This window comes from Harpia harpyja, chromosome 21 (assembly GCF_026419915.1).
Source record: "Harpia harpyja isolate bHarHar1 chromosome 21, bHarHar1 primary haplotype, whole genome shotgun sequence".
In the NCBI taxonomy this organism is placed as follows: Eukaryota; Metazoa; Chordata; class Aves; order Accipitriformes; family Accipitridae; genus Harpia; species Harpia harpyja.
Genome location: NC_068960.1, coordinates 3,704,663 through 3,731,925, shown reverse-complemented (window position 1 = coordinate 3,731,925; position 27,263 = coordinate 3,704,663). Strand labels below are relative to the sequence as shown.

Genomic DNA, 27,263 nt, shown 5'->3' with positions numbered 1-27,263 from the left:
TAGGATAATGGGTTAACCAAATGTCTGGGTGAGCAATGAGTGTACATGATGGCTTTAAGATGTGGGAGATCAGATGGTTTGGAGACATTTGCACATTTCAGAAACCGGCTGTCCAGCAAGTGAATTATACAAAAAGCCACAATCAAATGCGAGGAACAGGTCGATCATTTGCACTTCAGGTTTATTACCAAATCCAGGGGGAAATTACTCTTTTCATTCAACACTAAGCATCTTTGTTCATGTTTTAGCTGCCTCACTAGGAGTTTTCATAGGGTGCTCATTCAAACCCTTCTGCTGAGGAACTGGCAGGGGGTGAAAAAATCCAGACTGAAAATTAGGAAGAACTGCAAACCAACACCAGCTCCACATGAGAACAGCAGATGGTCAGACATACAGCCCTTCCGTCCGAGATGGAGACCTTGACAGGACTGCGAAGTGATGTGGATGGGGAAGACCATGTTGTTAGCGATATCTGCTAGGAACTGCATCACAAGGATGTAACCCAGGTCATTGAACAGTCACCCCATGGGGACAAGGGTCTCACAGCTTGGAGCTCCACGAGGGCAGGTGAAGATTAGGGCACACCAGCACTGCTCCTCACCTGAGGTCAACACTCCTCTGCATGCCCAAAAGTATGTCTTCTCTTCCCTGCCACACCTGTCAGCTGGGTCTCACCTCTCCCCGCAGTCCTCACCAGGGATATGGACGCGCTGTCACAGTACAGACAACAGCTCTACTGTGTCACTCACATAGGTTGACACTCAAATGGTGACCACACAGTCTCCTCCAACCAATTCACCAGCATCTTCAGTGATGGAGGAGCCTGTTGAACCACAACCCTACCACAAAACATCTTCGCTCTCCCCTGGACTTGCCATGAGACATGACAAGCCCCAAATGACAGAGATGGGTCACCTGAGGGAGCTGGAGGAGCTGTTCTCACAAGAAAGAGAAGGTGAGAGGCAGGGACAGGGAGGAACCAGACAAAGCTGTGTGTTCCAGCTGCTGTGGGAACACATGACCCAAAATGGGAACTGAACGGCACAAAGAAATGCCGATTGACAGCACTTGAGGTACGGCTGAATGGTATCTGCGTGTTGTCACCTGCTCTAACGACTACCTGACTCAGCCATCAGAGGCAGGCGTCCAGCAGCCTAGCAATTAGCCGTCCTCCTCCGTAAAGTCAAGGGGAGAGTTAAAACCAGCACAGTACAGAGGAAAGTGTCCCCCACGGAGCCTGAATCAAGTCTTGCTTTAGAAACAGCCCATAAAAAGTGACAGAAATGAACCTCTTGGCTCAGCCGCATGCAAAGGACGCAGCATCCTGTACCTCCTGCTTGGCTCAGTCAAGGACCATAAATACCACCAGCCTCCCTGCAGGGATCTGCTCAGCGGGACCTGGGCTCCCCCGGGCTCCTTCGCACATTCCAGCATCAGCGCCCGAGCCGGGATCTATTCCTGACAGTAGGAACAAAGTGAGCGATTGCATCTGCTATATTTAGAGCAAACAGCCAATATTCCACATGTTTAAATGGTTACCAGCATTCTCATTTGATATATAAATAGCCTCTGTTTGCTTTTCAAAAGAAATTGGTTTAAAAAAGAAAATTGCCTTCCCAGTCATCCTCAGCCCACAACTGTTGAGCAGGGGGGCCTATTTCAAATGAAAAATTAAATTATGCATTTTCTCTAAGCCAACCCGGGAAGAAAAACTCATGACTGTGGCTGGTATTATTAGCGCTGTGCTCTTTTGTGTTGATAGAGGGGTTTAAACACAGCAGCAGCAGCTCTGAGGCCGTTTGGTGCAGAGGGGCATCGCCCTCCATCTCCCAGCTTCCACCACACGCCATCTCCAGCCACCTCTTCCACCCGCGGGTCAGTCACGCCAGAGCCCATTTCTTTCCCCTCTCCCAGCTTCACAGTGGTCCCAGTCCTGACACCAGATTTCTGTCTTCCTCCAGATTCCTCCAGTTTCCAGCCCAGGCTCTCGGCCAATGCTCCAGCTTGCTTTCCCTCCAACTGATGTCAGCCGTGCTTCCTTCCTTGGGCAGAAAGCCTGGTCCCGCGTAAGCATCCGTCTTTAAGGCGTTATGAAGTCCCTATCCCCGTCACTCAGCCCCCTCGACGTATTGTCCCCAGTTGCACTGAAGTCAAACTACGGACACCAACTCATGAAAAACCACAGTGGAAAGCTGGGATCTAAAAAAGACAGTGGAACTGTTATCGAAATCCGGAATAAAACTCCTTAACACCGATGTGATGTTAAGAAGCAGGCACTTCGTTTATTGCAGCGCTGGGGACACGGGGGATCGCTCCTCAAAGGCATGTCCAGTTTAACATTAAATTCATCAGTTTTTATAAACTTTTTCTGTCAAGTCATTGTTACATAAGCTCTTTACATAAAAATGCATACTATGCTTGCTCTTAAATTTAACCTTTATTGGTCTTTTGATTATATCACCTTATCAATATTCTTCTTTAAAAACAATCATTGGTCAATTTCACTTAGCTCTACTGATTGGAATCCTCCATACTCAAATTGAGATGGGAAGAGTAAGGGGGTTTCCAAGCAGCAAACTGGTGTCCATGATGGTTTCCTTAGTTTCTTGAAACAAAACATAAGAAAACCAGTAAGTTCCTGGTGAAGTTTCTATGGTTAGCTTATTTCAAACTTAACAATACTAAGGTTCCTATGGTCACACATAACACAGGTCCTAAAGTTTTATGACTACATTTCAAACCTAACACTCCTGTACATTATGCTTCACGATTTTCTATTCCTTAATCAAACCTAACTCTTTTATATAACCGAATTTTAATTTCTTTATCAGAGTATTTGCAACAGAACCTTGCTGTGGGTATTGATTTAAGACAGAACAACGCAATTTTCCCCCTAAGATTTGGCTCGAAAGGGAGGGACACACGCAGGCTCGGAAGCCACTGCCAGGCCAACGCGGGATGGTTCCCGGGAACCCTTCTCCGGGCTGCGGGACCCCCCTTTGCCCCGCTCTGTCCTTCCTCCCACCTCCCCCCTGACTTGCTGGGGAGGGGGGGGGGGTCGCAGGGGCACGGCTCAAACCCAGGCCCAGGCCCGGGTCCAGGCCCGGGCCTAGGCCCAGGCCCAGCCCAGGCGGGAGCCGGCGGCTGGCGCGGCGGCGCGGCCCAGCTCCGCCCCGCTGCGCTCGGCTCCGTCACTGCGCGGCGCCGCGGTCTCCCTCCGGCCGGGCTCCGCCATGGCTTCGGGGGTTGCCGCCGCCCGCTCCGCCGAGGAGCCGCCGCCGCCGCCGCCGCCGCCCGAACCTCCCGCCGAGCAGAAGCCGCCGCCGCTGCTGCCGCCGCCGCCGCCCGCCCAGGAGGAGTTCTCCTTCCTACCGCTCGTCCACGACATCATCAAATGGTAACGGCGGCCACGGCCGGCACCGGGCCTGCCCCCTCCCCGCCGGCACCGGGCCTTCCACCCCTCCCCTGCCCGCCCCAATCCCCGGGCATCGCACCGCGGGGGCTGCCCTGCACCGGGGCCGGGCCGGGCACCTCGTCCCTGCTCCAGCCACCCCCCTCTAATGATGCTGTCTGGGTCTCGGGGTGCCCAACATCCCCAGGGTGCAGGGCAAGGGGGTCCCCCCTCGAACGGTGCTCTCCCACCCCCGGCATCCGCAGGCATGCCCTGGATGGGGAGCAGGACAATGGGGTATCCCCCTTCAACGGTGCTTTCCCACCCTCAACATCCTCAGGGTGCCCTGGACAGGGAGTGGGGCAATGGGATCCCCTTCTAGTGATGTTTTCCAGCCCCCAGCATCCGCAGGCATGCCCTGGATGGGGAGCGGAGCTACGGGGTCGCCTCTTTAACGATGCTTTCCCAGCCACAGCATCCTCAGGGTGGCCTGGACAGGGAGTGGGGCAATGGGATCCCCCTCTAATGATGTTTTCCAGCCCCCAGCATCGCTGAGGTGCCCTGGATGGGGAGCAGGACAATGGGGTCCCCCCCTTCAACGATGCCTTCCCACTCTCAGCATTCTCAGGGTGCCCTGGACAGGGAGCAGGGCAATGAGATCCCCCTCTAATGATGTTTTCCAGCCCCCAGCATCCTCAGGGTGCAGAGCAAGGGGGTCCCCCCTTGAACGGTGCTCTCCCACCGCCAGCATCCGCAGGCATGCCCTGGATGGGGAGCGGAGCTACGGGGTCCCCTCTTTAACAATGCTTTCCCACCCTCAGCATCCTCAGGGTGCCCTGGACAGGGAGTGGGGCAATGGGATCCCCCTCTAGTGATGTTTTCCAGCCCCCAGCATCCCTGGGGTGCCCTGGATGGGGAGCAGGACAATGGGATCTTCCTTCTAATTATGCTTTCCAACTGCCAACATCCTCAGGGTGCCCCAGATGGGTGGCAGGGCAATGAGGTCACCCCTCTAGTGATGCTCTCCAACCTCCCAGCATCTCCTTTGCCCTTTTTCTCCTAGCTAGAGTTCATGGGAAGAGTGTCAGTGGGAGCTGGCACAGCCCCAAGTCCATCTCCGCTCTGAGTCATGCCAGTATCTGGGTGCTGTTTGGGTCAGTCAGGCGGTGCATGTGTTCCCATGGCCCAGGTACACTGCCCCACCATTAACACCCAGGAGCAGGAGCGTTGTACTTGCGCTGGGTTATTGCTGCAGATAACTGTACTGTTTGGCTGATAACAGCCTCAGAAAGTACAGGCAGTGCTGGGACAGGAATGCAGCCCATTTCTGGGGAATTGTAAAAAGGGGGATGGCTTCTGCAGTGGTATGGGTTAAATTGTTCTCTTCCCAGTTCCAGATAAGTACTGTAGGGGTAAAAGGTACTTGTACAAGGGTTCTCAGAACTGTGATGTTTCTGGCCCAGGATAACCCCTTCAGAGATGCTTGTCTGAGGTCCCAGTAGGGGCATGGCTCTGCCGTGAAAATCCATCCAGGCCAGCTCCATGCGCTCACCTGGGCACAGTGCGGGGTAAGGCAGAGGGGTTGGGAAGCATGAATTCCCTTGTCACTGGCTGTGGGCCTGGCTGCCCTTTCCCTGTGTGCTTATTTAGGAGCTGAAGCTGGTTTGCGTCCTGCTGATGTTTCACTTGCAGCAAGCATGTCTGAAAGGTGAGCGAAGTTCACCCTTAGTGGCTCTGCAGCCTTACCCATGGCAAGGAGAGACTGAAAACCTCTGACACGTCGGTCCAGATACAGAATGGGTGAGAGAGTGCAAACCCTCTGATTTCCCTCAGCTTCCCTGTTGTGCTGGGGGTGGGCGGTTGCCCCCAACCTCGATCCTGCCTGATCTGGCCAGACCACAGAAGTGAGGCTAAGCCCATTGCCAGGTGCAGGCATGTACATAAGCAAAGTGGGCAGTGGCCATGGGCCGAGACCTCCCAGATTCCTATATGTCACTGAGCAGGTCATGGTGACACACAGATGACAGTACCGAGGATATCTTGTGCCCTGTCCTGCTGAGCCGCTCATTCCCGCTACCCAGCTACCTCCCTCAGCTTCGCACACGGCATTTTCTGGGCGGCTTGAGCAGACATAGGTACGCTGAACAGTGCTGTAAATGGGTAGGACCACAGAGGCAAGTGGTGGGATGTGTTGCCTCATGTCTCTGACAGATGGCAAATGTATTATCCTATGTGCTGCTAGTCGCAGAGCCCAGCCCTGCTGTTTTGACACTGACTCAGCTGTGAAGATGCATCTCCAAGGTGACTCTGTGCTCCGGAGTGAGGATGTATCGCGTAAATTTGCTTACATTCAAGGACACGTGCTCTTTCCTGTTGTTCGGGTCTGGAGAGAGTTTTCCCAAGCAGGGCTTGCTGATATTTTCAACCTTGTACAGTCAAATGGCATCGCTGCTGAGGTCCCAGCTCGTGGCTCCACCGATGGGGGGTTGTGCTGGTGTAATGAAGAACACTGTGCCTTAAGGCGGGTCTTATGCGCAGTCCATCAGCACAGGCTGTGGTTGGACGTTGCGTTGAATCCTGTGTTACCGCAGGCAGCTGCAGTCTCTTCCAACACCTCCTCACCCCTGCCTATCCATGCCCTCAAAGAAGGAGTCACTTCAGTGGCTTGATCCAGCAGGAAAAGCACCCATCAGAAAAAAAAAAACCCACCAAACCTGAAATAATTACCCCTTTAGATCAACCAGCCAGACAGGCAGCCATCAGTTCTCTATGTGTGGGGAAGGGAACAAGACTCGGGGAGACCTGGAGCGGAGAGGACATCCATCTCAAAGCCAGCCTGCAACTATAGTGGATTAAAGGCAGTATCAACCCATCCTTCCCCAGATGTGCCATGGGGTTGTATGTGTGCCTGTATTTTTCCACTGCCGACCTGACCGTGAATGCCTGCATAATGGGGATACATTGTAGTACCAGCTGCAGTTTTATTTAGAAGGGAGTAATGAATATTTTGTTCCAACAGGCTTTTGAAACGAACGGAGACCATCTGGTTAAAAGTTTTGCTCTCAGCCATGTCACGATTCCCCAAAGTTACAACTGAGCACCTCTCTGCCCTGGTCCTGCCAAGCAGATTTATTTTTAGGTCTGGCTATTGAACGGGCTCCAGTTTACAAAGACCATTAGAATCCCGCTCTCGTTATTAACAGGCACCCTGGAAGTGGGGACTCGCTTTTGCCTGGAATCGTTAAAACTTCTCGCTGGTGCTAACAAAGCTGCGGTAGATACTAACGAGGGTTTGAGGGCAGACGCTGCCTCAGACAACACTGATCCTTGAAAAACATAGAGCTGGCCGCAGAACCAATTGTGCTTCTCTTAAAAAAAAAAAAAAAAAGCTGTTGCTTCTCTTTTATTAGGTATATATCCCCACAGAGTCGTTTTAAAGCTCCAAAGTACCATTTTCTCTGCCATTGGATACTCTCTGATACTTTGGGGAACAGTTTCTATTTTCCGCTGTCAAGCTGTTTGACTGCATTGATTTTTTGTCTTACAGCAGCAACAGGTCACCGGTGAGACTGAGATCTTTTTTTCCAGGTGCCTACACACAACATATGTATGTAATCTTACCTTCCCCAAAGAGAGATACAGGAGTTGAAACAGAGGGAGAATTTAGCCTGCTCCATGGTAATGTTTTAAAGCTGCAAACCAGCTCCTAATCCAATTGATGGGTCCTGAGGCAACTGGATTGTGTGCTGGAAATTAGCAGGAAACCAGTTTGCCCCAGAGGCTACCCAGTCTGTGTATCTATCTGTGTCCATTTTATTGGGATAGGTGAATTAGGTGTGCGTAGGTAGATACCAAGAGCAAAAGTTTCCCACTGGATTCCAGTTTAAGCTCTAGTTGCACTGGAAATGACAGTCGCCCCAGCAGGTTGTTCACTTTCCAGTAGGAGAACTGAATAGTGTCTCCGTTTTCTCTTCTCTGCAGCATGGACAAGGACAGCCAGGATGTTCATCAGGTGCTGAATGAGCTCAAGAACAAGTTTCAGGAGATGAGGAAGCTGATCAGCTCCATGCCTGGCATTGGTGTGAGCCCAGAGCAGCAGCAGCAGCAGCTGCAGAACCTGCGGGAGCAGGTCCGGACCAAAAATGAACTGCTGCAGAAGTACAAGAGCCTTTGCATGTTTGAAATCCCCAAGGAGTAGGAAGGGCACAGGTCTGCTGTCCGCGTCCGAGATACCTCTTCTTCTGGCTGAACAGGAGAGAAAAAGGTGGCAGAAGTTTACTTTTCTTTCTTCTATGCTTTTTTGATCGCCTTGCTCTGAAGTTGTGTCTGTGTGGATCGCAGGCATGTGACGCCGAACCAGAACACTGTGTGCTTCACACATGATGATTACAGCAGTACGTTCACTTTGATCTGCTGTAGGACTGTGCATTTATATATGCATCTCTTCTGGTTTTCTCTTGGGGTGGGGTGGTTGGGTTTTTTTTTACATTCAAGCAAGGTGGAGACATTATATTTTCTCCTCACTAAGGGTCAAAGTACCTGCTGGTTAACTTCAACAAGAAAAAGGGGGCATTTTCTGCATTTTTTTTTTCACTTAAAACTGGCCAAACATCAAAAGGGAGCGTAAGAGGGAAGGGTGAGCTGTTTGGCTCTGCGCCTGGGAGGGGTCTCTGGGGCACTTTCCAGTCTCTGTGTGTCAAAAGAGGAATGATTGCTTTCAATTACTTCTGTATTTCTCTCTCTTTCTCTTTTTTTAAACAAGTGGTGGTTGTGTCTGAGATGAGTCAAGTAAAGACTTAGAAATTCCAAACTGCCCCTCTTGTGTGTTCACTGAGTGGATGTGGGCTGAGCTGGGACAGGGCTTTGGCATCACGGAGGACGTGTGTAGCCTGGGTCCAGCTCCTCTGTCTTTACCTCACTTTTTTGGAAGCAGGGTGACTTGGGAGAGCAAAGCAGAGACTGCCAGGGGAATGGATTTCAGTAGGCTTTGGGTGCATAAATCTCCTTGGGTGAGTGCAGCTTGTAAGCAGTACGTTGGGCATCTTGCTCTTTTAAAGCAGAGGAAGGGCAAGCAGAATCGAAGCAAAGGACATAAATGACGAGAGCTTTTAGTTATTCCATCCGTGACACAAGTCAGGCTCAACAGGATGGGTAAGTTCCGCATCCGAAGTGCTCCAGGGGCTTCCCGCAAACACAAGCATTTGAGCAGCTTGAACATTTGCCAGTGGCTGATGGAAAGCTCTTGAATGTTGTATCGCATTCAGACGGATCCCAGGGCTCCCTGCCCTCTGTTCTCTTGCTGTTAGCTGTTACGGTGGCTGATGACAACCTGGTAAGCAGCACTGCATCTCGCCAACTAACAGAGATGTGACGGGACCTTGAATCTCATGGTGCTCTGAATTATGCTGAAAGATGGTGCAGGTCAGCAGTGGAAGAGGTGAAAAACCAGCTAGCGAAATACCATATCCATTGAGAACCAGCATCCAAGGGCAGGTAGCACTCATGCCTTCAAAAGAAGAGAAGCAAGGTCTGTTTGAGTAGGATTTTCCTTTCCTAAACCAAGAGGCAAGTAATTCTGCTCGTTGGGAGCTGGGATGGTTGCGACTCACCTGTAGCGTAGAGATTACTCTGTTCCCACTGGAATACTTTACTAGTACTTTCTTTGGGAAGGTGCCAGTGTGTAAACTCTGAGTAAAGCAGAACACCAAGATAAACAAAGCACAACGTACGGTCTTTTTATTACTGAAATTTGCCTTTCTGCCAGCCATTGCCTGTCCCAGCTCAATAAATTCTTGTGTCTCATGCCTGGATGGTGGTTTCCGTTTTTTTTGCCAGTTGCTGTTCCTGTGAAATCGGGGCATATATGAAGCTGGAAGAAACGTGTTTCCAAAGAAATGTCTGGCACTTAGCACCGGAACAAGTTAACTCTGTCAATGTGAATCCAAGTTTCAAACGGAACTGAAGCGGTAGATTGCACTCTCACTTACCCACCTTAGTTTTGTGGCTTCGATAGAATTTTTTGTCATTAATATGTATTAAACGTAGATTTGTTCTGCCGCTTGCAGGGGGAATGGGGGCTGAAAATGAACTGAAACAGAAGCTGGAGCCAGGGAGAGCTGTTCTTTGAAGAGCTTTTCCCTTTCCCTTTCACTTCTAGCAATGGTTACTGTGACTTGTTATTAGGAAGAGATTAAAAACCATCAGATGCAAAGGTGACCTTTCGAGCAAAGTACTTCCTTTACTCATATTGCAAAATAAAAACAATATCCCGGATGGGGCACAAATGAATCACTCTCTGTTGACATCATTAAAATGTGCTTAGTTAATCGGGAAAAAGCACAAAATACAATCAGCTCTTTATAACAAAGTGATGTCAGTTTGCTCGGTTACTGTGGTGAATGACATGCCAATGCCCGGAGTGTCATGGGGCTGGCAGGATCGTCACTTGGCGTTAGTGAAGTGAGGAAAGAGTCCTGGCTCGGTGACCCGTTTGAGTAACTAACTCTGTGCGTGGCCCCTCGTTACCCCGTGTGGCAAGAAATTGGCTGCTTGCAGAGGCGGAAACCTTTGCACTGGGAGTCGGAGAAAATGGGGTAATAAAGGGATTGAGTCGAGAGACTGTTTTTAGCACCTCGGAGTTGGGCTCAGGTCTTGGTTTAACAGGATTTGGTTTTGCTATAGGGCAGGGCGAGGAAGCAAAGGCAAACCGGCAGATGTCGTTTTAAAAAGATTTTATTAATTTGTAGAAAAAATAAAACATCAAGTTTCACCCACAGTAGAAACACTTGAAGATTTTTTTGTTCATGTCCATGATAAACAATACCTACATAAAGTGCCTATTATTTTCTTATTTAAAAAACCCTTTCCGCTCCCCCCACCCTCCCCAAATCTTGTAAATCAGACAAGACAAATGTAAACAAGAGTCATTTTTTTGGTCCATCAGGGCTGTAACTCTGCAATGTCTTTGCAACAGCTTAGGAGTGTCTTCTGCACGTGTTTTGCAAACACAGACGAACACACAACACAGAGCCAGAGTCCGTGCACAGCTTCTCAAGTTAAAAAAACAAACAAACAAACAAACAGAAAAACAAGCCCAAAGCCCCAAGCAGGCGCTGGCAGGCCTCTGCCCTCCCTCCTGAAGGCAGTGCCTGAGGCTGGGTGGTTTGGGAGGGAAAGAAACGCCGAAGTCCGTGCCCTCCACACTCATCCTCCCACCTGGCTGCCCGGCAGCTCACCCTTTCCCCATCTGTCTGCCCGGAGGAGGCTGGTCCCAGCAACACCCCCCTTCTCCCCTCCAAAGCCTCCCCCTTCGCATCCCTCGCTCCCAAAATTCAGCCCCTGGGGAGGGAGCCGATGAAAGCGATCCCTTGGGAGGAGGGAGGCTGGGGAAGAGGCGACCCCCTCTCTGTCCCGGGTGGGTGCCTGCCCAACCTCCTGCCTGCCCAAAGTCAATTTGGAAATGAGCATCTTTCCCCCCTCCCTTCTTTCCTTCCTTCCTTCCCGTCGTGGGGCGAGCGGGGGCTCCTAGCTGATCACGCAGCGGTCCTTCTCCTTGCCATGCCCGCCGCCGATGGCTTTCTCTCGGATATACATGAGGTCGCTGTGGACGCTGGGTCGCCGGGCGAAGGGGGCCACGATGCCGTACGCCTCCTCCGTGCTGCCCCGGCCCCCCTCTTTCAGCAGCTTTTTGCCTTTCAGTGCCTTCTTATGCAGGATATCGCAGTACTGGACCGAGACCTTGCGGTGCAGGTCGGGGCTCATCTCGCTGGGCAGTTTGGCCATGGCGAAGAGCGCCTGGAACATCTGGTCCAGGCTGCTGTTCTTCTTGGCCGAGATTTCGAAGTAGGCGCATTTTTTGGGGTCCCCTCCCACCAGCTCCTCGATCTCCTGGGGTTGCACCTCTCGGTAAAAGTCCCGATCGCCCTTGTTGCCGCAGATGACCAGGGGCACCTCTATGTTCTCCTTGGTTTTGTTCTTCAGGCACGACTTGGTCTCCAGGATTTGCTGCTTCAGGCGCTGTACCTCCTCAAAGGAGTCCCGGTTGTCCAGGCTGAACACGAGGATGAACACGTCTCCTGGGGACAAAGAGGGACCGTGAGATGGCTGCAGGAACGGGGACACACAGAGACCTGCTGCCTAAGCCATAGAGAGACTTGGGGAGGGAAGGACTGGGCAGCATCTGGGTCTGGCATCCTCCTGTCCACCCCGTGCAGGGAGCAAAAAGTCACCCACCCCATGCACACACAAAATCCCACCTCCCTCCTCCCGGGACTGGAAAAACATCCCCAAATTGGGCAGGAACACCTGAGATCTGGCAAGGGACCCCCCCCCCTTCCTCCTGGCGCTCCCCAGCCAAATACCTGTGAGGATGGAGAGACGACGCATGGCTGGGAAGGGGTGGTTGCCTGATGTGTCCAGGATGTCGAGCTGGTAGACCTCACCGCGGATGCTGTAGAACTTGCGGTGGAAGTCCTCGATGGTGGGCGTGTATTGCTCCTCGAAGCGGCCGGTGAGGAAGCGCGAGACGATGGCCGTCTTGCCCACCTTGGAGGAGCCCAGGATGACCATGCGGTAGCAGTTCTTGGCGGGGATGCTCAGCTCGGCCTCGCTGGGACACATCTTCTTGATCATCGCTGCCAGTTTCATTGAAGCCGGCGAAAGTGCAGCTTGCACCGAGAGGAACGAGGAAGAGGAGGACGAGCAGGAGGAAGGCGATGTCGGCCCGGCCGCTCAGCCCCTCTCCCCTCGCAGGAAAGGCCGCTGTGAGCTCTGCACGGTCGCAGCCGCCGCCGCGTTATATGGAGGAGGCAGCGACCGCCCCTCGGCGCGTCACGGCCCGGGGCGGCGGCGGCGGCGGCGGCGGCGGCTGAGTCAGTGCGCGGCTCCGCGCCCGGCCCGCTCCCCCGCCGCAGCCCCGGCTCCGGACTCCCGGTCCCGTTTGCAAGCCGATCCCTTTGCAAGCTCAACCCGGGGATTCGGGGCTTTCGAGCTGTCCCCCGTTCGCAAGTCCGGGCCGGGTTGCCGGAGCTCTGCAACCGGCTCGGGGTTCCCGGGGCCCCGCACGCCCTACGGCGGGGTCCGACCCCCCCCACACCCTGAGCGGGACCCCTTTGCCGACCGCCCTGCCCGGGCTCAGGGACCCGGGGCAGGGGTGTGTGTGTGCGGGGGGGTGGCTCCCGGGGGTTTCCCAGCCCGCTCCCCGACGTCCTTTTGCTCCTTTTTACACTCGCTCTGGGTGCAGAAACGGGTGTGCGGACCCCCCGCCCGGCAGAAAAAAACCCCTTTACGGTCCTCCGGGACGCGGGGCAGGGGAGAGGAGCAGCGAGAAATCTCCCTCCCTCTCCCGGTGCCCCCCCCCCGGTGCATCGACCCCAGCCCCGACCCCAGCCCCGGGGCGCCGAGCGCGTTGCAGCGCCGAGTCCCCCGCTAGGGGGCAGGCAAGGGCACGGCAGGCAGCGCGGGCAGCGCGGGCAGCGCGGGCAGCGCGGGCAGCGCGGGCAGCGCGGGCAGCGCGGGCAGCGCGGGCAGCGCGGGCAGCGCGGGCAGCGCGGGCAGCGCGGGCAGCGCACCTGCGGTGCTGCCCCGGGTAGGGCTGGGGAAGCTCAGCCTGGGGACATGAGCCGCAGCACAGGGCCCTGCAGCCCCTGGGGGGGGCTGCCAGGAGGAGGAGGAGGAGGAGGAAGGATGCTCGGAGGGATGCAGGCGCAGTGCGAGGCAGCAGGGTTGCTCCCGAGGCGGGCAGGGTGCACGGTGCTGCTTCACTTCGGGGGGCCTGATCTGGTGGGGTGCTGTGTTGGTGGGTTTTTTGCTGGAGCTGGATGCGAGGGCCGTCCCAGGCAGCCCCCCCCTGCCTCCCCGGACACAGCAGGGCTGCAGCGTTGCTTGGCTGACCCAGCATCTCCCTGAGCAGCCGGGCAATAGTCCTCGGGGAAATGGGAGCGTTGCTGTGCTGAGGGATTTCTGTGCCATCCATGAGTGAGAGACGGGGCCCAGGAAAAGCCAAATTCCTCTTTCACATCAGGCTGATGAGAAGGTCTGACTTAAAAACACCTGTGAGGATCTATTACCAAAAAAACTTAGCAAAAGGTGATGCTTAAATAACATTCAGGATAGCAGAAGCTTCACCTACAACACCGAGAGGGACCTCAGGGACAGCTAGAACACACAAATGTGTGGAGTGCGGTGCATTTCATCAGCACCGCTTGAGAAATGGCTGCTGCTGAGCTTTTCATCTCCCCCGAGTGTGGTCGTACACTTGGACATTAATTTAAACGCTGCCCAAAGGTTTACGGAGAAATCGCAGTTGTCTGCAGGGTGGGAGGGAGCAGCGATTTAAACAGCCCCCTCCCTGCCTGCAAGGAAACATCCTGCCCGGCAGCAGAGGCACAAGGACACTTTAGGGAGAGAAAGTGAGACAGTTTCCCATGTTTATTGATCTGTGTGCCAGACAGCGAAGAGGTTTAATAGCCGATTACAGAGCACAAATGTATCACCCCAAAATAACAAAAAGATCATTTAAAAGTGAAGAGGTTGATGGAAAACAACGAGGGGAATAGGAAGTGCCAACCTCTGGGGGACAGACAAATCAAATATCTTGATTTGGTTGGACTAGATGACCTTTAAAGGTCCCTTCCAACCCAAACTATTCTGTGATTCTATGGTTGGTGTTTATTGTTAACCATACAACTATTAATAGTGCCAGGAATGGGTAAAAATAGCCTGCTTGAAGCCTTCTCTTAGGTTAACAGGCTTCAGTAATGGAAAATCCATTTGCTCCCTCCAAAAGGCTCTTTGGTGACAGCAAAGGCAGAGCACACCACGAGGCAGATGTGCTGCCGGGGTCCCAAGGGCTCAGCTCAGGGGTGCGGGGTGCAACCAGAGCCACTCTACCAGTGACCCCTTGGGATCAAGGACAGGGATCCCGGGCGGGTGGAAGAGATGTGATGGCTGCAGGAGCTCCTGGGGAGAGGACGTGGGCACTGCCTGCGCTGTGCCAGAGCCCAGCTCCTCGCAGAGTCACGCAGAGCCTGAGAGGAGCATTACGAGGCATTAGGCTGAGTCCCCCAAGATCATCCAGAAACTCATCTCCTGGTGAAGCAGAGCACGTTTGCTGGGAGACAGCTGCCAGTGATTGATGATAAAGGACCCACCTCGCTGCGAGGCAAAAGCCTTCCCACAGTTATGACTCTGTTAAAAATCACTACCTATTTCTGACCTGACTGCAAATAGCCTGAGTCTTAAACAGGGGCAGGTAAAAATAGCGTTTTGCCCCACGGCTGCCATACCACCTGCGCAGAGTTTGATCCTGCCATTTGTGGGGTGTTTTGCTCCTTGCCCAGTTTTGGAGGATACAAGCTCTTTGCTCGCTCGCGCAGCAGCTCGGTACAGCAAGAGCCGCAGGCAGGTTGCTGTGCACAAAACCCAGCGACTGCAGACACCTTTAATGGAATCAAACATCTTCAGCACAGATCAGTCCCCGGTTTCTTGCTGTTTCTTTCCCTGTTTGCTCCCTCCCGGGTTTACCAGCCACCTGCCAACGAACAAAACCCACTCGACCGCTGTAAGTGAGTGGCTGAAGAAAGGAAATTCCACGAAAGTCACACAAACATCCCCGCAACAGAACATGCAGCTCCCCAGGGTCCAGCTTGGACGAACTGTGCAAGCAGCAAAATAGAGCTCGCGGCAGCACCAGCCTCTGCAAAAATGTAGGAAGCAAAATGTACCAGGAGGCAGAAGCGTGCATCGCGCTACCCAGCCCAGGGACAGGCGAGTGGGGGGATACTCGGAAAAGAACGATTACATCAGAACATGACTTTGATTTCTGAGTGTGCTGCAGAGCCGGGAAGTATCATCACCCCAGGGTCGAGCCGGCCTCGGTTCCCGGCTGGGTCCTACGGGTCCAAGTGGGGAAAAGTCAAGACTGGAACAGCCGTTTGTGCCTTTCCCACCCTGGCACACGCAGACCCCGAGGCCTCTCCCAGGCCACGGAGAGGACCACATCTGACATGAGCTCCTTATCGTTGCGTTAAGATGTTTCACGTCCTACCAAGGGCTTGTCCCCTGTGCAGCAGCACATGGCATTCCCTGGCTCTGGAGCAGGGCTTTGCGGGTACGCGCATGGAGCCAAGCCCGCTCCCCAGCCAGGCTTTCCTGGCTCCCCAATTCCTGCTTTTCTCCCCCAGGACAGGGACCTGTTCTTCAGACAGGGACCCTCTCTCTCTTTGGTGTACAGCATCCCGGTGTGCTGCTCATTAGCCCACTCACAAATAACCACAGCGTTTGCGCTGTGCATTTCCCAGCGGCTGCTGGTGAATAGCGGGGTCTTATGGGACCCCAAATCCTGCCCTGGCTGCTCCCCTGGGATGGGAGGAGCGGGAAGACGGAGGAAGAAGGGAGCAGCTGGGTAGGGAAGGGAAGGGAGGCTTTAGCTAGAGCTCTTGCTCGTCCCCCTGGGGAAAAGCATCTGATTAAATCAAGATGCAGCATCCAGGGTTGCTATTCATTCCCTATATTATTAGCTTGTCTCATTTTATTAAATCTCCTTTAAGGCTTTTCAAAAGAAGCACGTAATTCACAACATATAATTTTTCCCAGATGAGATATGATGCAGAAGCAGGCTGCTCTGTCGCTGGGGACCGGGGGGGTGGGTTTATTTGTTTCCTTCCCCCGCCCCCGACTTCTTTAGCAACACTTTTCATGTCTCTTGATTCCTTTTAGCATTTGGGATTTGATTAACAGAGAATTTGAAAGCCTGAGACATGTCTCAAATCCCCAATTCCTTGAGTCATCCAGGCAAGGGGTGGTGAGAGCTCCCTTGGAGACACCATCCCTGTGCCCGGTGAGATGCAGTTCCCGGAGCAGGCTTGTGCCATGCCATGGTCTCCAGACTTTCTGTATCTATCTATTCCTCTTCTCCCACCTTTGGTGTGTGATAAACTTGCAAAAAACCCACAGCAGGGGCTAAATGCCCGTATTGCAGTACAAAGCCGGGGAAGCGGCATGCTCCAGCAGATCTCTTGGTGCTGCTGCTTTCCTTACCGGCAGCGCAAACATGTGCTGGATGGCTGAGCACATGGTGAGACCTGGGGTTTTGGTGGCACCGCTCTGCAGGGAGACTTGGCTTCGCCGCCCGGCTGCCCCGGGGACGGTGCCCCACTCTCCCGCCATGGAAACATCTTCCTTCCGAGTTCACCGAGGTGACATTAACTCATCGTCAATAACCACGCGGCACAGCTGGGTCAAGACCTCCGTACAGAGCAGAACTGGGGTTCCCCGAGCCGGGGGCACCCTGGGAATTCTCTGCTCCCAGTTTCCATCCCATCTCATGCCATCCTCTCGCCTGCGGTTTGCTCGGAGACAGCAGCATCCCGCCAGCATCCGGCATGGACAAAGGCGTTTGCGTGTCCTGGACGTGTCCCCAAACTCCGGCACCTTCTGCTCCTTTCCAAAGAGCGGCAGCCTCCCTGGGATTAGAGAGAAATGTCACCTGTAACCAGAGACGGGCAGCAACTGGGCTTGGAATATAAGGCACGGGAGAGAGGGAGGCTTGGTGTCCCCAGCAGACGCATTGTTAAAGATTTCAGGAGGGTTCCCATGGAAATAGCGATGGCTGCTGGGGTTATAGGTATATAAAAGCCCAAGAGGAGGCAGGGACCTGGCCAGGCAGCGATGGGCTGGAACTGGCAGAGGGATGCGCAGCCGGTGCTGAAGGCTCGGAGCCTGGAGGTGTTTCGTGTCTAGGTCCCACATCTGCCCTCGCTGCTTCGGCTGTGGGGACCGGAGAGGGCTGAGGCCAGCGCAGGGTTTGATGCTGCGGGTGGAGGCACTGGGGTTGGGGAGGGTTGAGCTGGATGAGGGCTGAGCCCCGCTCGGTGCTGGTGCCCAAATTGAGGACCCTCGAGGCTCCCGCAAATGCTCAGCCCTGGTGCAGCAGCAAAGCAGAACTGCAGGCAGAGCCTGGCCCCAACATCTCCTTCCCGGGGGCTCTGCCTCCCTCCTGCGATCCTGATTCAGAAAGGAGCCGTGCTCCGTAAGCAATTCCCCTCCGAAGAAAACACGACATGGAAAAAGCAGCACATTCCTCGGATTTTTTTTTTTTTTTAAGTAAGATCCAAGGAGGATGCAGCGCAGCGTGGCCAGCTCACCGGGCTGTCCCAGGGCGGCTTTTTAGTGTGCAAATTAAAGAAAACAGCCTCGTAACTTGTCCTCTGGCACATGGCGGGAGCTCTGTGCGTAAAGGCCCCTGGGGTGGAGGGCGGAGGTGGGCTGGAGTGGGTTGGATGGCGTCTCCGTGCTGTCCCTGGCAGGATTGATGCGGAGGGCAGGGTGCTGGTGCTCTCCCGGCGCTGGGGCTCATTTTGAAGCATCCCCTGAGCACCCACGAGACGGGGGCTGCCTGCATCCGCAGACCCCAGAGCAGGAGACTGCCAGCGGTGCCCATGCGGCTCAACCCCAGCTCTGCCAAGGCGGGACGGATCCTGGTCCTGCCCCAGGCATTTGTTTGGGGTCCAACACTGGTGGTTTCCCACCTGGAAATAGCTTCCCACCAGAGCGTTCTTCCCATCACATTTTTTTGTGACCATTTAAAGCCCAGACTGCTTTCCCTACGCAGTGGGGATAGCGGAGACTGGTTTATTCCCCTGTAAAGATAAGTCCTGTCATGTCCCCCGTCTGCCTTCTCTGGATTAAGGGGTCTCTGATAAAGCAGTCGGTGCCCAAACTGCCCCTGAAAGCCCCTGTACCGCCTGCGCTCAAAGCTCATCTTTTTTATTTGCATCAAATCTCAATTGCTGGCAGAGAAGCCCATCTCCCCTGCCCACCGAACGGCCAGGCAGAGGATCAACCTCAGCATCAGGATGGGTGCAGGAACCAGCTCCAGAGCCCTGAGCCCCCCATCTTCCCAAATAGCAAAAGTGCAGACTCAGCAAGCCGGGCCTGGCAGGAGCCCGACGAGAATCGTGACTTCTCCATCGCTCCATCGATGTGACATGTGCTGCCTTGATTGCACCATGTGTTTATTCTCTGTTCTGGCTAATCGTGTGTGTTTGCCACCTAAGGGCCAGTGGCCATCCCTGCCCTGGGTGAAGGCAGTGCAGCTCTGCTGGACAAAAGCAAACACAGGCGTGGGATTACGGGTGGTCACATCGCAGAGCAGGGCCTTTGGGGATGTGTCCCCGGTTCTAGATGTCCCCGCCATCAGGTCGCCTTCAGGGAAAGGACCTCAAGATGTAGCCTCCATCTCCCAAAGCGTCCCTGGGTGAAGCATCCCGCCAGCGTGGAGCTGGCCCCGCATCGTGTGCCTGTCGCTGGGGCCGTTTGGCTTTGTATGGGTGATCCCCCCACCCCCAGAAAAATTACATGCGGTTTCAAGGAGGGGAGACACGTGCGGGGGAGCCATGCAAGAGGCCACACGGAGAAAACCCGGGTGGGCACAGCCACTGCTGGGGGCTGCACGGCAGGACGGGTGACCCGAGGCAGCGCGGTGAGATGGACTTGGTGACCCTGCCATCCCTGCCAGGCAGGAGTTGAGATTTAACCAATTTCTCCTTTCTTGGTGTTTGCTCTGGAGAAATGTCCCAAACATCAAGGGAGGTGTTATCGGTGGCATCTGCACACAGCCTCACGTGCGGCGTTTCCCAAGGCTGCAAACAAACCACCCTGCCAAACTCACATGGGCCCAGCAAGCCCCACACTGGATTTTTTTTTAAGCCACGAAGTTCTGAAAATGGACCCATGACCACTTTTCCAGGGACTCCCACTTGGTGCTCAACACCTCCCCAAGAGCCGGAGGGATGCGCCCAGCCGTGCCGGCACGGCACCGGGTCTGCAACCGGCTGGTCCTGGGGATCGGAGAGTGCAGATCTCTCCTTGGGAAGCAGCAGGAGTCCCACGTCCTGACCTGGAGGCCACGTATCCCTGCATCAGTGCAGGATACGGCCCAGCTGCAGCCAGGCACTGGCCCTGGGGATGGGAAGGGGCGAAATAGCTCTGACACCACTGATGCTTCATGCTCAGCCTGAAGGTTTCATCCCCACCCTCTGTAATCTCAAATTCTTAGAAATATTAGGTAATTGGAGAGGAATCCATCTTTTTCCTTAAAACCGGCGAAGGAGAGTTCCTTAGTCCCTCACTGTTAAATACTATAAAACAATATAAATAATGGTCTCTCTGTTTTCCTCCCCACAGCACCGGTGTGCAGCACAGCACCGCCGGGACTGGCCCCGGCCAGAGCCAACCCCCCCCACCTGAGGACCGCGCGAGATGGGCTTGAATATCACCTTCCAGCTCCTCAGTTTTGCTTTAGGGAACAGAGCAGATGCCTCTGAAACGTCAAACTCCAGCTTTACGGCAGCCAGAACCAGTTCTGCGAACGCAGCGACACATTAATCCTCACTGGCTGCTTTGGGAAGAGCTATTAAAAATGGGGATATATCTGGCATAGCCCCAGAAAAACCCTTGTGCAATGCAAAGCCAACACGGAGCGGCTGGGAAGTGAGAAGGGTTGGGTTTGAAATGGCAGATCAAGGGGGAAGGAGTCCATGAAGCCGGTCCCAGCGCAGCACTAAACCCCTGTGCTTTTGGGATGCTGTGGGCATGGAAGGGGAAGCAGCTGCCACTGGGGTGACAGACACCCATCTAGGGGGGCTGATCCTGGCTGGGGATGGGAATGGTACAACTGGGGTCCCCCTGGTCTCGCAGCGGGGACAGGGAAAGGCGTACACGGTCTCCAGACTGGGAATGAGACAGCACGAATACAGCCCTCGCTGTGTTCTCGTTAAGATTAATCCTTCCTGAACAAGCATGTGTCTCTTCGGTAAATACTGATTTCACCTATCAACAAATCTGAATTTATTTACATCAGAGACTTTGAGCCAGGACTGCCAACTCTGACATAAATTGTCTGAATAATGCAACGTGTCCTCTCCTTGCTGGTTGCTATGGGTACTGGGCTGTTTTAGCCTCCTTCTGTAAACATTAACCATGAAGGGGATGTGGAAACTTATCTAAAAATAAAATACTATGCCCAAATCTTTTAAGAGGAAGGTTGTTGAGATGGCCATAAAAAAATCCTTGGGTAATGGTTCTGAAGCAGTGAAACACAGCATCCGTGAGCTGGGCCGAAGGAAACAGAGGCTGGACTGAAAAGAAACCAACACTTTTAATTCCTGCTGAGCAATGCCTGAAAGGTGAATTACAACATGCAAAAGCAAAAGGAAATCGGACCGTTTCGCGGAGGTGACGCTGAAAAAGGGAGGACCCTCTGCAGAGGTGCCTGCGTGGGAGCCGGCAGCAGCACAGCTCCCTTCTCCAGCGCCACTGCTGGGGGCTTTATGTTGCTTTTTTTGGTCATTTACAGCTTATTTCTCAAACTGTTCTGGGAATCTGTAAACACTGAGCCTGGGTCTGGAGCATCACCCTTGGGATCTTCCCGTTCAGGGCAGGATCCGGCACCAGGCTCTTTGGGACTCGCTGAGGCTGATGGCAGGGGCGGAGGGGCAGATCCGTACCCGGCTGCTGCACAGCGTGGAAGGCAGAAGCAGCCCTTTCCCTCCCTCCCACCCACTGCCCCTGCAAGGCAGTGAAAAATAGCTGGAAGGCACTGGGTGGTGGGGAAGGCAGGCAGGACCCTCCCGTGGTCCCTGGGGAAAAGGAGTGGGAAAGGTTGGGGGGGTGCGGGGGGAGCCGGGGCACGGACACGGCCAGGAATGGGATATCTGCAGGGTGCGGATGGGGACTGACTCTTCCCCTTGGTCTTCTCCATGCCAGGGCTTCCCCGTGGGATTGCTGCCATCCTTCCGTCATCCCCCTTGGGCGGTGGTTTAGGTCATATGTTCACATCTACGTGCTTTTCAGTCACCTTTCTCGGAGCCTTTGCAAATAGCGCGGAGATGCTACAGGGCACAGGTGGGAAACCGCAGCTCTGGATGGGAAGGTTTCCCTCTCCCAGAAAAGAGCGGGTTTGTTGTTGGGTTTGCAGCAGGTTTTGTTGTTGCTGAGTTTGCAGCAGTTTCCGCTCTTCCTTCCCCAGCCGTGTTTGAATGCCTCAGGGGTTCCTGAGCCCTCTCCGTTGCTTCGCCTGAGCTTTTGTTTGCTTCCTGTGGCTCTTCAGCAGCATCTTCAGATGATCTTCAGGATCAGCCGGAGCCGGTGCTTCCTTGTATTCAGAGCTCGCTTAGGAAAGGCCCCCGGTGTCTCCATCGTTAACTCTGCTTGCCCTCCAGTCCGGGGCTGGAGCTGGGTTGCTTTTTTCCCTGCAGATCTCCAATAATTGGTGTGGGAGAAGAGGTCGGGAGGTCCCACACCATGTGGCTCCAGGGAGAGCATCGCCTTTGTGGCAGGAGCCACAGTGACCCGGCAATGGGGACAAGGACCTGGGGACAGGGACCTCCAGCTCCCACGGGCTGCAGCGAGGAGGTGCCGCCACGCTTGGGCTGTTCCTCTGATCGCTTCCAATACTGCAGGGTGCTCAGTTGGCTCATTAAGGGTTGCTGGGCTAATTAGTAGGATACATCTCAGTAGGAAAACGGGCAAATCGGACAGCGTGGGTACTGGAGAGGCACGCTGTGCCGAGGTATCCGAGACACTGCTTTGCAAAAGGCAAAGAGACGAGTCTGTTAGGGACCTCACTGGTGCTACAGCATCTTAGCATCTACAGCATGGCAGAGGCTACAGGGCTGCCAAAAACTCAGCAGTGCCGTGTGCTCATCCAGCCTCTCCAACCGCCAGCTGGGAGACGCACCACGAGTTTCATTTAACCCTAGGGAAAGGAGTCTGGGCAGGAACTTAATCTTTTGTAGAAACTTTTGGCCCTAAAAAGCGAGCCCAGGCTGAGTTTCTGGGGTGAGCCGGTGCAAGCCCACATCCAGAATGGTCCCGGCTCGGGCACGGAGCAGCCTGGAGGGGGGATGCCCCATTTCCCTGTGGGGTGGTGGGGCACGCATGCCCTCTCGCGCCATCCCTGCCGCTCGCTGGAGCACCCCCCATGGCCAACAGCTGCTTTTTTCTACCTGATTTAGACTAAGCCTGGAGCCTCAAAGCTCCCCAGCAATTTTCCCTCATGCTGACTCTCAAGTATATAATCAAACCAATTTGGGGGTTGCTGGTCGAGTGCCAAGAGGCGGACGCAACCGCCACCGTGCAAATCCTTCCCGCCTGGGTTTTTGCGGAGCTTTGAAGCTCAAATCCCTTGAGAAGTGCAGGAAGGGCTCTGGAGGAGCCGGGGAGGGCAGGGCTGGGCAGGGGTGCGCTGGGAGGGCAGGTGGTGCTCCCGTCCCCATCTGACGCGCTCGTAGGTGGGGGAGCCTGGCAAAGAAGCCCCTCTCGCCGAAACGCCGATCGGCAAACATACCTGTCGCTACTTGTTCTTCACTCCTTTCTGTTTCTGCCGATATATTTCCTCTGTGAAAGGCCTGTGGTTGGGAGGATGGGAATTTGGGGAGAGAGGGGGCAGAGACACAAGAGAGGGGCAAAAGAAGGTGGGAAAGAATTAAAATCAAGACTACTGTGTGCTCTCCTTTGGGCCCAGAAACTCTGCCCTTCACAGGTTGGCACAGTCTGACTATTCCTGTGCCATGGCAATCCTCGGCTCGGTCTCTCTGGACCACGGAGCAGCTCCAAGCTGCTCCCGACTGGGACCAGCCCTGCACCGAGCAGGATGAGGCTCAGCACACGCTCAGACTCCCCCTGCATGCAGACCGGCCTCGGCTCTCTTCATTTCCTCCTCCCTTGCAAACACAAAAGACCTTTTACTGCTGAAGTACAACCGCTGCTTCTGGGAGTAATTCTGGGCTGCTCTGTCCTGGGCTGCCGGGCTATTGTCGTGCAAAATATCAGAGAAGCCCATCCAAGGAACAACAAAATGCAAGCTTTTTTTGCAGGGTGTCTTCAGATGAGACAATGAGTCCTCTCACTGCCTTGCTTATTGTTCTTGTATAGACAGAATCAGGCACCCGAAAGAAAAAAAGATCTCATTTTGGAAAAAATAAACAAATGCATAAATGTTCCTAGAACTCAGCAAATTGTTTCAGAGAGGAATCTGCCCATTATCAAAACAATTGAAAAACAATCCTCTGTTTCCCTTCCTCCCCACTGAATTAATTGGAAAAAAAAACACCTCTACTTCTGTAGTTCCCCGAAACCTTGGGAGTTAAAGCTGGTAGAAATAATTAGAAGCTCTCCAGTTTTACAAAGCTACTCACCCCTCATACAGCATTGCGATTGTGTAGGAAATTGCCACTACAGCTGTCAGCAAAAGGCCAGCTGGGCTTGCATGCCTGTTTTGAAAGAGAAGGAAAAGATCAGGTAAGTACCTGGGCTTATGCAAGACCTGGTTTAGAAAGTGAAATGAGACGCTGGGCTCCATGAGAGCACTCTCTTGCTCATTAAACAGAGGCGAACAAAAGGGTGGGGGTTTTTTGTACTTAATGTTAAGTGCCTTAGACAGATGTTCCTTGGCAAAGACTCTTCCACAGCCTACTTCGGTGACTTCTTTTAAGTCTGATCCCTGCTCGTCTCTGCTAAGAGAGCTTCTGCTTTGATGCCAAGTCCTGAGATTATAAGGCTGTTTAACAGCTGAGCAGCTGCTTACGTACGGCTGTGGCTTCCAGCCAGCGCGCTATAAGGGAAATGCCTGGTGTGCACCGAAAGATGGGCCACCCAAAGTGCAGGAGGCACCTGGCAGACGGAGCAGCGTATGGTACCGTATACATCGAAACGGTGGCTGAGCCAGCACAGGGCTGGGGATGGAAAGGGATGGAAACGTCCATGCCTGCCCTGTGAAAGGTGCTGGGGTGGGTGCTGTGTCGGGGCCGGGTGCGTGGGGGCTCGGTTCACATTTAAACCCATTTCAAGATACTTAGGAATATGTCCCGTCATCTCCCCAAGGCCCAGATGAATGGTGTCCTTCAGCAAGAGGTCACCAGGCACAGCACGGGGGACCGATGCCACCCACCGCACCGCACTATGATGTGGTTATGGGCACAGGTCCTCGAGGGCTGTGGATGTGACGGGAGCAGCTGCTCCTTTTAGCACCAAGGCCGAAGAATCGGGACCAAAAAATCCCCATCACCTCCTGGTCTAAAGAGAGATGTCAACGTAGGCAGCAAACCTGCACCACCCACGTGGGGCCACTTCTTTGATGCTTGGCCTGAAAGTGTCTGAGATGCCAGCGAAGGCAGCGGGGGCTTTGCTAAGGCGCCAGGATTTCAGCGGGCGGGTTACAGTCCCCAAACCAGGTGCCGACATCATCCCGGGGTGTGCAAATTCCCCCAGGTGAGAGCGGCCACACCAGCAGCCATTCCCCGCTTGCTAGCCCAGCACCCACGAGGTCCCAGCCCCATCTCTCCCCAGCAAGAAGTGTGGCTGCGTCTGGCTCACCACAGGCACCAGCCCCCCCCAAACACCCTTTCTGCACCCTACACCTCCAGCTAACGGCTGGAAGTGTTGCTCTTAATTAGGACACTGCTGATTGCCTTTAATTGCTGGTCACAGCTCAGCTCTGAGGGGGACAAGAGCTGGCTGTCAGCAAAAAAAAGTACTGAGCTGGTCCTTGGCGAGGATTAACATCCCACAAGCCTTGTGCAAGGGGACTAGCCCTGCCAGGAAAATGTGCCTTCAGAGGAGAGACCAAACCACCTAAACCTCGTGCTGGACCTGCTGTCAGGTGCTGCCCAGCCACATCAGTTCCTGGAGAGATGCACACAAATCTTCACCTTTTCACTGTTTCCATTTTGCAATAAGTTTTTCCCTCATTAGGAAGCATCGGGCACCTTCTTCCTCTCCCAACCCCCTGCTATTACATGCTTAGTCATGTCTCCTCCTTGATTCCTATCAGAGAGAACAAATTTACATGATTGTTTGTTGACAGCAAGACCTCTAATTGCATCATTTGGCTGCGGCTCCAGCTCTGATTTACACAGCCTGTTGCCATGAGTTAAAACACTTCCCTACTAGAGATACACAAAGCTGTCCCCAAACAGCTAATGCTCCATTTGTCTTTCAGGAGAAACGAGGTTGCTCGACGCAGGTGATGAGAAGCATTTGGGTGAGTTGTTTCTCTCCTCTTAGGAGCTCGACCTACTTATTGGGCAACGGCTCGTGTTGTAGCAGCATTGACGATGAGTCAGCCAGGAAGGTTTCTTGGTCCTGGTAGGACTTTTCTGGGGTAGGAAATCTGTCCGTCCCCAACCCTTGCTGCAGCTCCCCGTGGCTGTGGGGTGTCTGCAAGAGCAATAGTGTGGGCTCGCATCCTTCCCCACTGGCCTCGCTGGTCCTGGGTGTTGGACGTGGAACACCCACTTTGCGCTTTCCTCTTGGAGCTCCTGTTTTCGTGGTGATCAGCAGAGGTGCCTTCTCCAGTGTATCTGGCGGACACATTTTTGGCTGCAGAGCTGCCATTAGTCGAGCTGGGGATAGCTGCAATGTCATGCAAGGGAGAAAACAGCAGCTCTCGCCCCACGCGATGCTTCTAAGATTGGACCGGAGTTGGAAGGCAGGCTGTCTGGTGTGCTGCCGAGCTCGCTTACGTTATGTGGTATGTGCACTTACAGATGAAAATGAATAAATCCTTTGGGCTCCGATGCCACAATATGGAGCGTGATACATCACCAAGGGAGGACAAATATGCTTTACGTTTTAGGTCTGACCAGAACCAGATGGCAGACACATTCCTCCAGCATCCCTCCCGCTGCCACGGAGCTGGGGCGTTAGCTCTGGCCTCCGAGGGCAGATACCTAACATCTTCTGAAAGCCCTGGGACCTCAAAAGAGACCTGGGACTCCCCCCCAAAATCTCAGCAACCTGAGCAGAGATCCCAGGGAAGAGAAAGAGTCAAAACTACCACGTGAAGGGTTGTGCAGAGCTTCCCCAGGGCAGGCGGGCGGTGTCCTGGTGCCACTTTGCACAGCTCCAGCAATTTGTTAACAGCAATTATTCGTCATGCCTCACTGCCCTTTATGGTGGCAGCCTTTTAATGAGAAAAAGCAGGCAATCACACTGTTGTCTCAAGCCACTTCAAGCGGCTTTTGCCCAGGATTGCGGTGGAAGACCAAGCGACATGCACCTGGTGCGAGGCTGCTGTCTCGTGGCGGCAAAGAAGGGATTTCTGTGACAGAAACAGCTCGGGAGGGTTCAGCTGGTTCTGCAAAGGTTCTAGGAAATAGTTTGATGCTGATCTTAAACAAATAAAAACCTCCTTATAATTCCTTCTGGTCAAATTCCTCCTTCTGTGCTGTTGTAGGGGTAGTGGTGCTGGTCATCTCCGGTTGCGGTACAGTATGGGGGGGCTCATCCTGCCCCAGCTCTGCTCCACTCTCCCCAGCAATATCCACGGTGCCAACCCCATGGCTGGCTCTCCTGCGCTTTGCTCTGGCTCTCGTGCACCATTTCCCGGGGTTTAGACCCCATCCAGTGTCGTGGGTCTGCCAGGAAGGCAAACAGCCTCGTGTAGCCAGCCCTGACAGCACCGAGGGGAATTTCAAGTGCAGAATGAACAGCAGCAAGTCTCGGTGGAGACAGGAGAGAAACCATCAGCTTTACTTATTACCAGAGTCCAGAAAGCACTGCACACATGGCTGAAAAGGTGACCAGAAAGTGGCCAAGCACTTCATTTTTCCCACCGAAGCAGAAGAGAGCTGGTCACACTCAGGAGCACCAATGCAAAGTGTTTAGTGATAAAGGCCCACAATGCTCTACAGGCTCCTGATGTAACACAGCCAGGGTTTTTTCTCCTGGGCAAATAAATAAAATGTGATATTAAATGAAAACCACATAAAACTTGTTACACAGAATAGAGTACATTGCTCATTTGCTGCTAAATTACAGCCTATTCATTTCCTCCTAAGCAGGCTATTGAGCCGTGTTGTATCACATGAGG

At 53.9% G+C, this 27,263-nt stretch overlaps 3 protein-coding genes and 2 long non-coding RNA genes across 8 annotated transcripts in view; 2 read left to right on the top strand and 3 right to left on the bottom strand.

Annotated features, from left to right (window-relative positions):
* Nucleotides 1–160: 160 nt before the first annotated feature.
* Nucleotides 161–3,085, bottom strand: LOC128134703 (uncharacterized). Its single transcript, XR_008232814.1, has 2 exons — nt 2,462–3,085; nt 161–2,199 (listed from the first exon to the last, which is right to left on the bottom strand). It is a non-coding gene; the product is annotated as an uncharacterized LOC128134703 (long non-coding RNA).
* Nucleotides 3,086–3,183: 98 nt separating this feature from the next.
* On the top strand, nt 3,184–8,201 carry MED9 (mediator complex subunit 9). Its single transcript, XM_052772744.1, has 2 exons — nt 3,184–3,397; nt 7,373–8,201. The coding sequence occupies exons 1-2, from the start codon at nt 3,234–3,236 to the stop codon at nt 7,587–7,589; spliced, it is 381 nt and encodes a 126-aa protein (XP_052628704.1). The 5' UTR covers nt 3,184–3,233; the 3' UTR covers nt 7,590–8,201.
* Nucleotides 8,202–10,107: 1,906 nt separating this feature from the next.
* Nucleotides 10,108–12,168, bottom strand: RASD1 (ras related dexamethasone induced 1). The gene is made up of 2 exons (XM_052772736.1): nt 11,752–12,168; nt 10,108–11,466 (listed from the first exon to the last, which is right to left on the bottom strand). The coding sequence occupies exons 1-2, from the start codon at nt 12,035–12,037 to the stop codon at nt 10,916–10,918; spliced, it is 837 nt and encodes a 278-aa protein (XP_052628696.1). The 5' UTR covers nt 12,038–12,168; the 3' UTR covers nt 10,108–10,915.
* An 8,362-nt stretch (nt 12,169–20,530) lies between these two features.
* PEMT (phosphatidylethanolamine N-methyltransferase) overlaps nt 20,531–27,263 on the bottom strand; it is a 44,593-nt gene continuing 37,860 nt past the window's right edge. For 3 of the 4 annotated variants that reach the window (XM_052772740.1, XM_052772739.1, XM_052772737.1), the window contains exons 6-8: nt 23,590–23,664; nt 22,740–22,800; nt 20,531–21,974 (exon numbers count right to left, since the gene is read on the bottom strand). In XM_052772740.1, coding sequence (XP_052628700.1) covers nt 22,746–22,800; nt 23,590–23,664 — 130 coding nt within the window. In that variant the 3' untranslated portion in view covers nt 20,531–21,974; nt 22,740–22,745. Of the gene's footprint in view, nt 21,978–22,739; nt 22,801–23,589; nt 23,665–27,263 lie in introns of all 4 variants that reach the window. The other variant, XM_052772738.1, reaches the window with a different exon arrangement.
* Nucleotides 23,375–26,142, top strand: LOC128134704 (uncharacterized). The gene is made up of 3 exons (XR_008232815.1): nt 23,375–23,692; nt 25,392–25,433; nt 26,028–26,142. It is a non-coding gene; the product is annotated as an uncharacterized LOC128134704 (long non-coding RNA).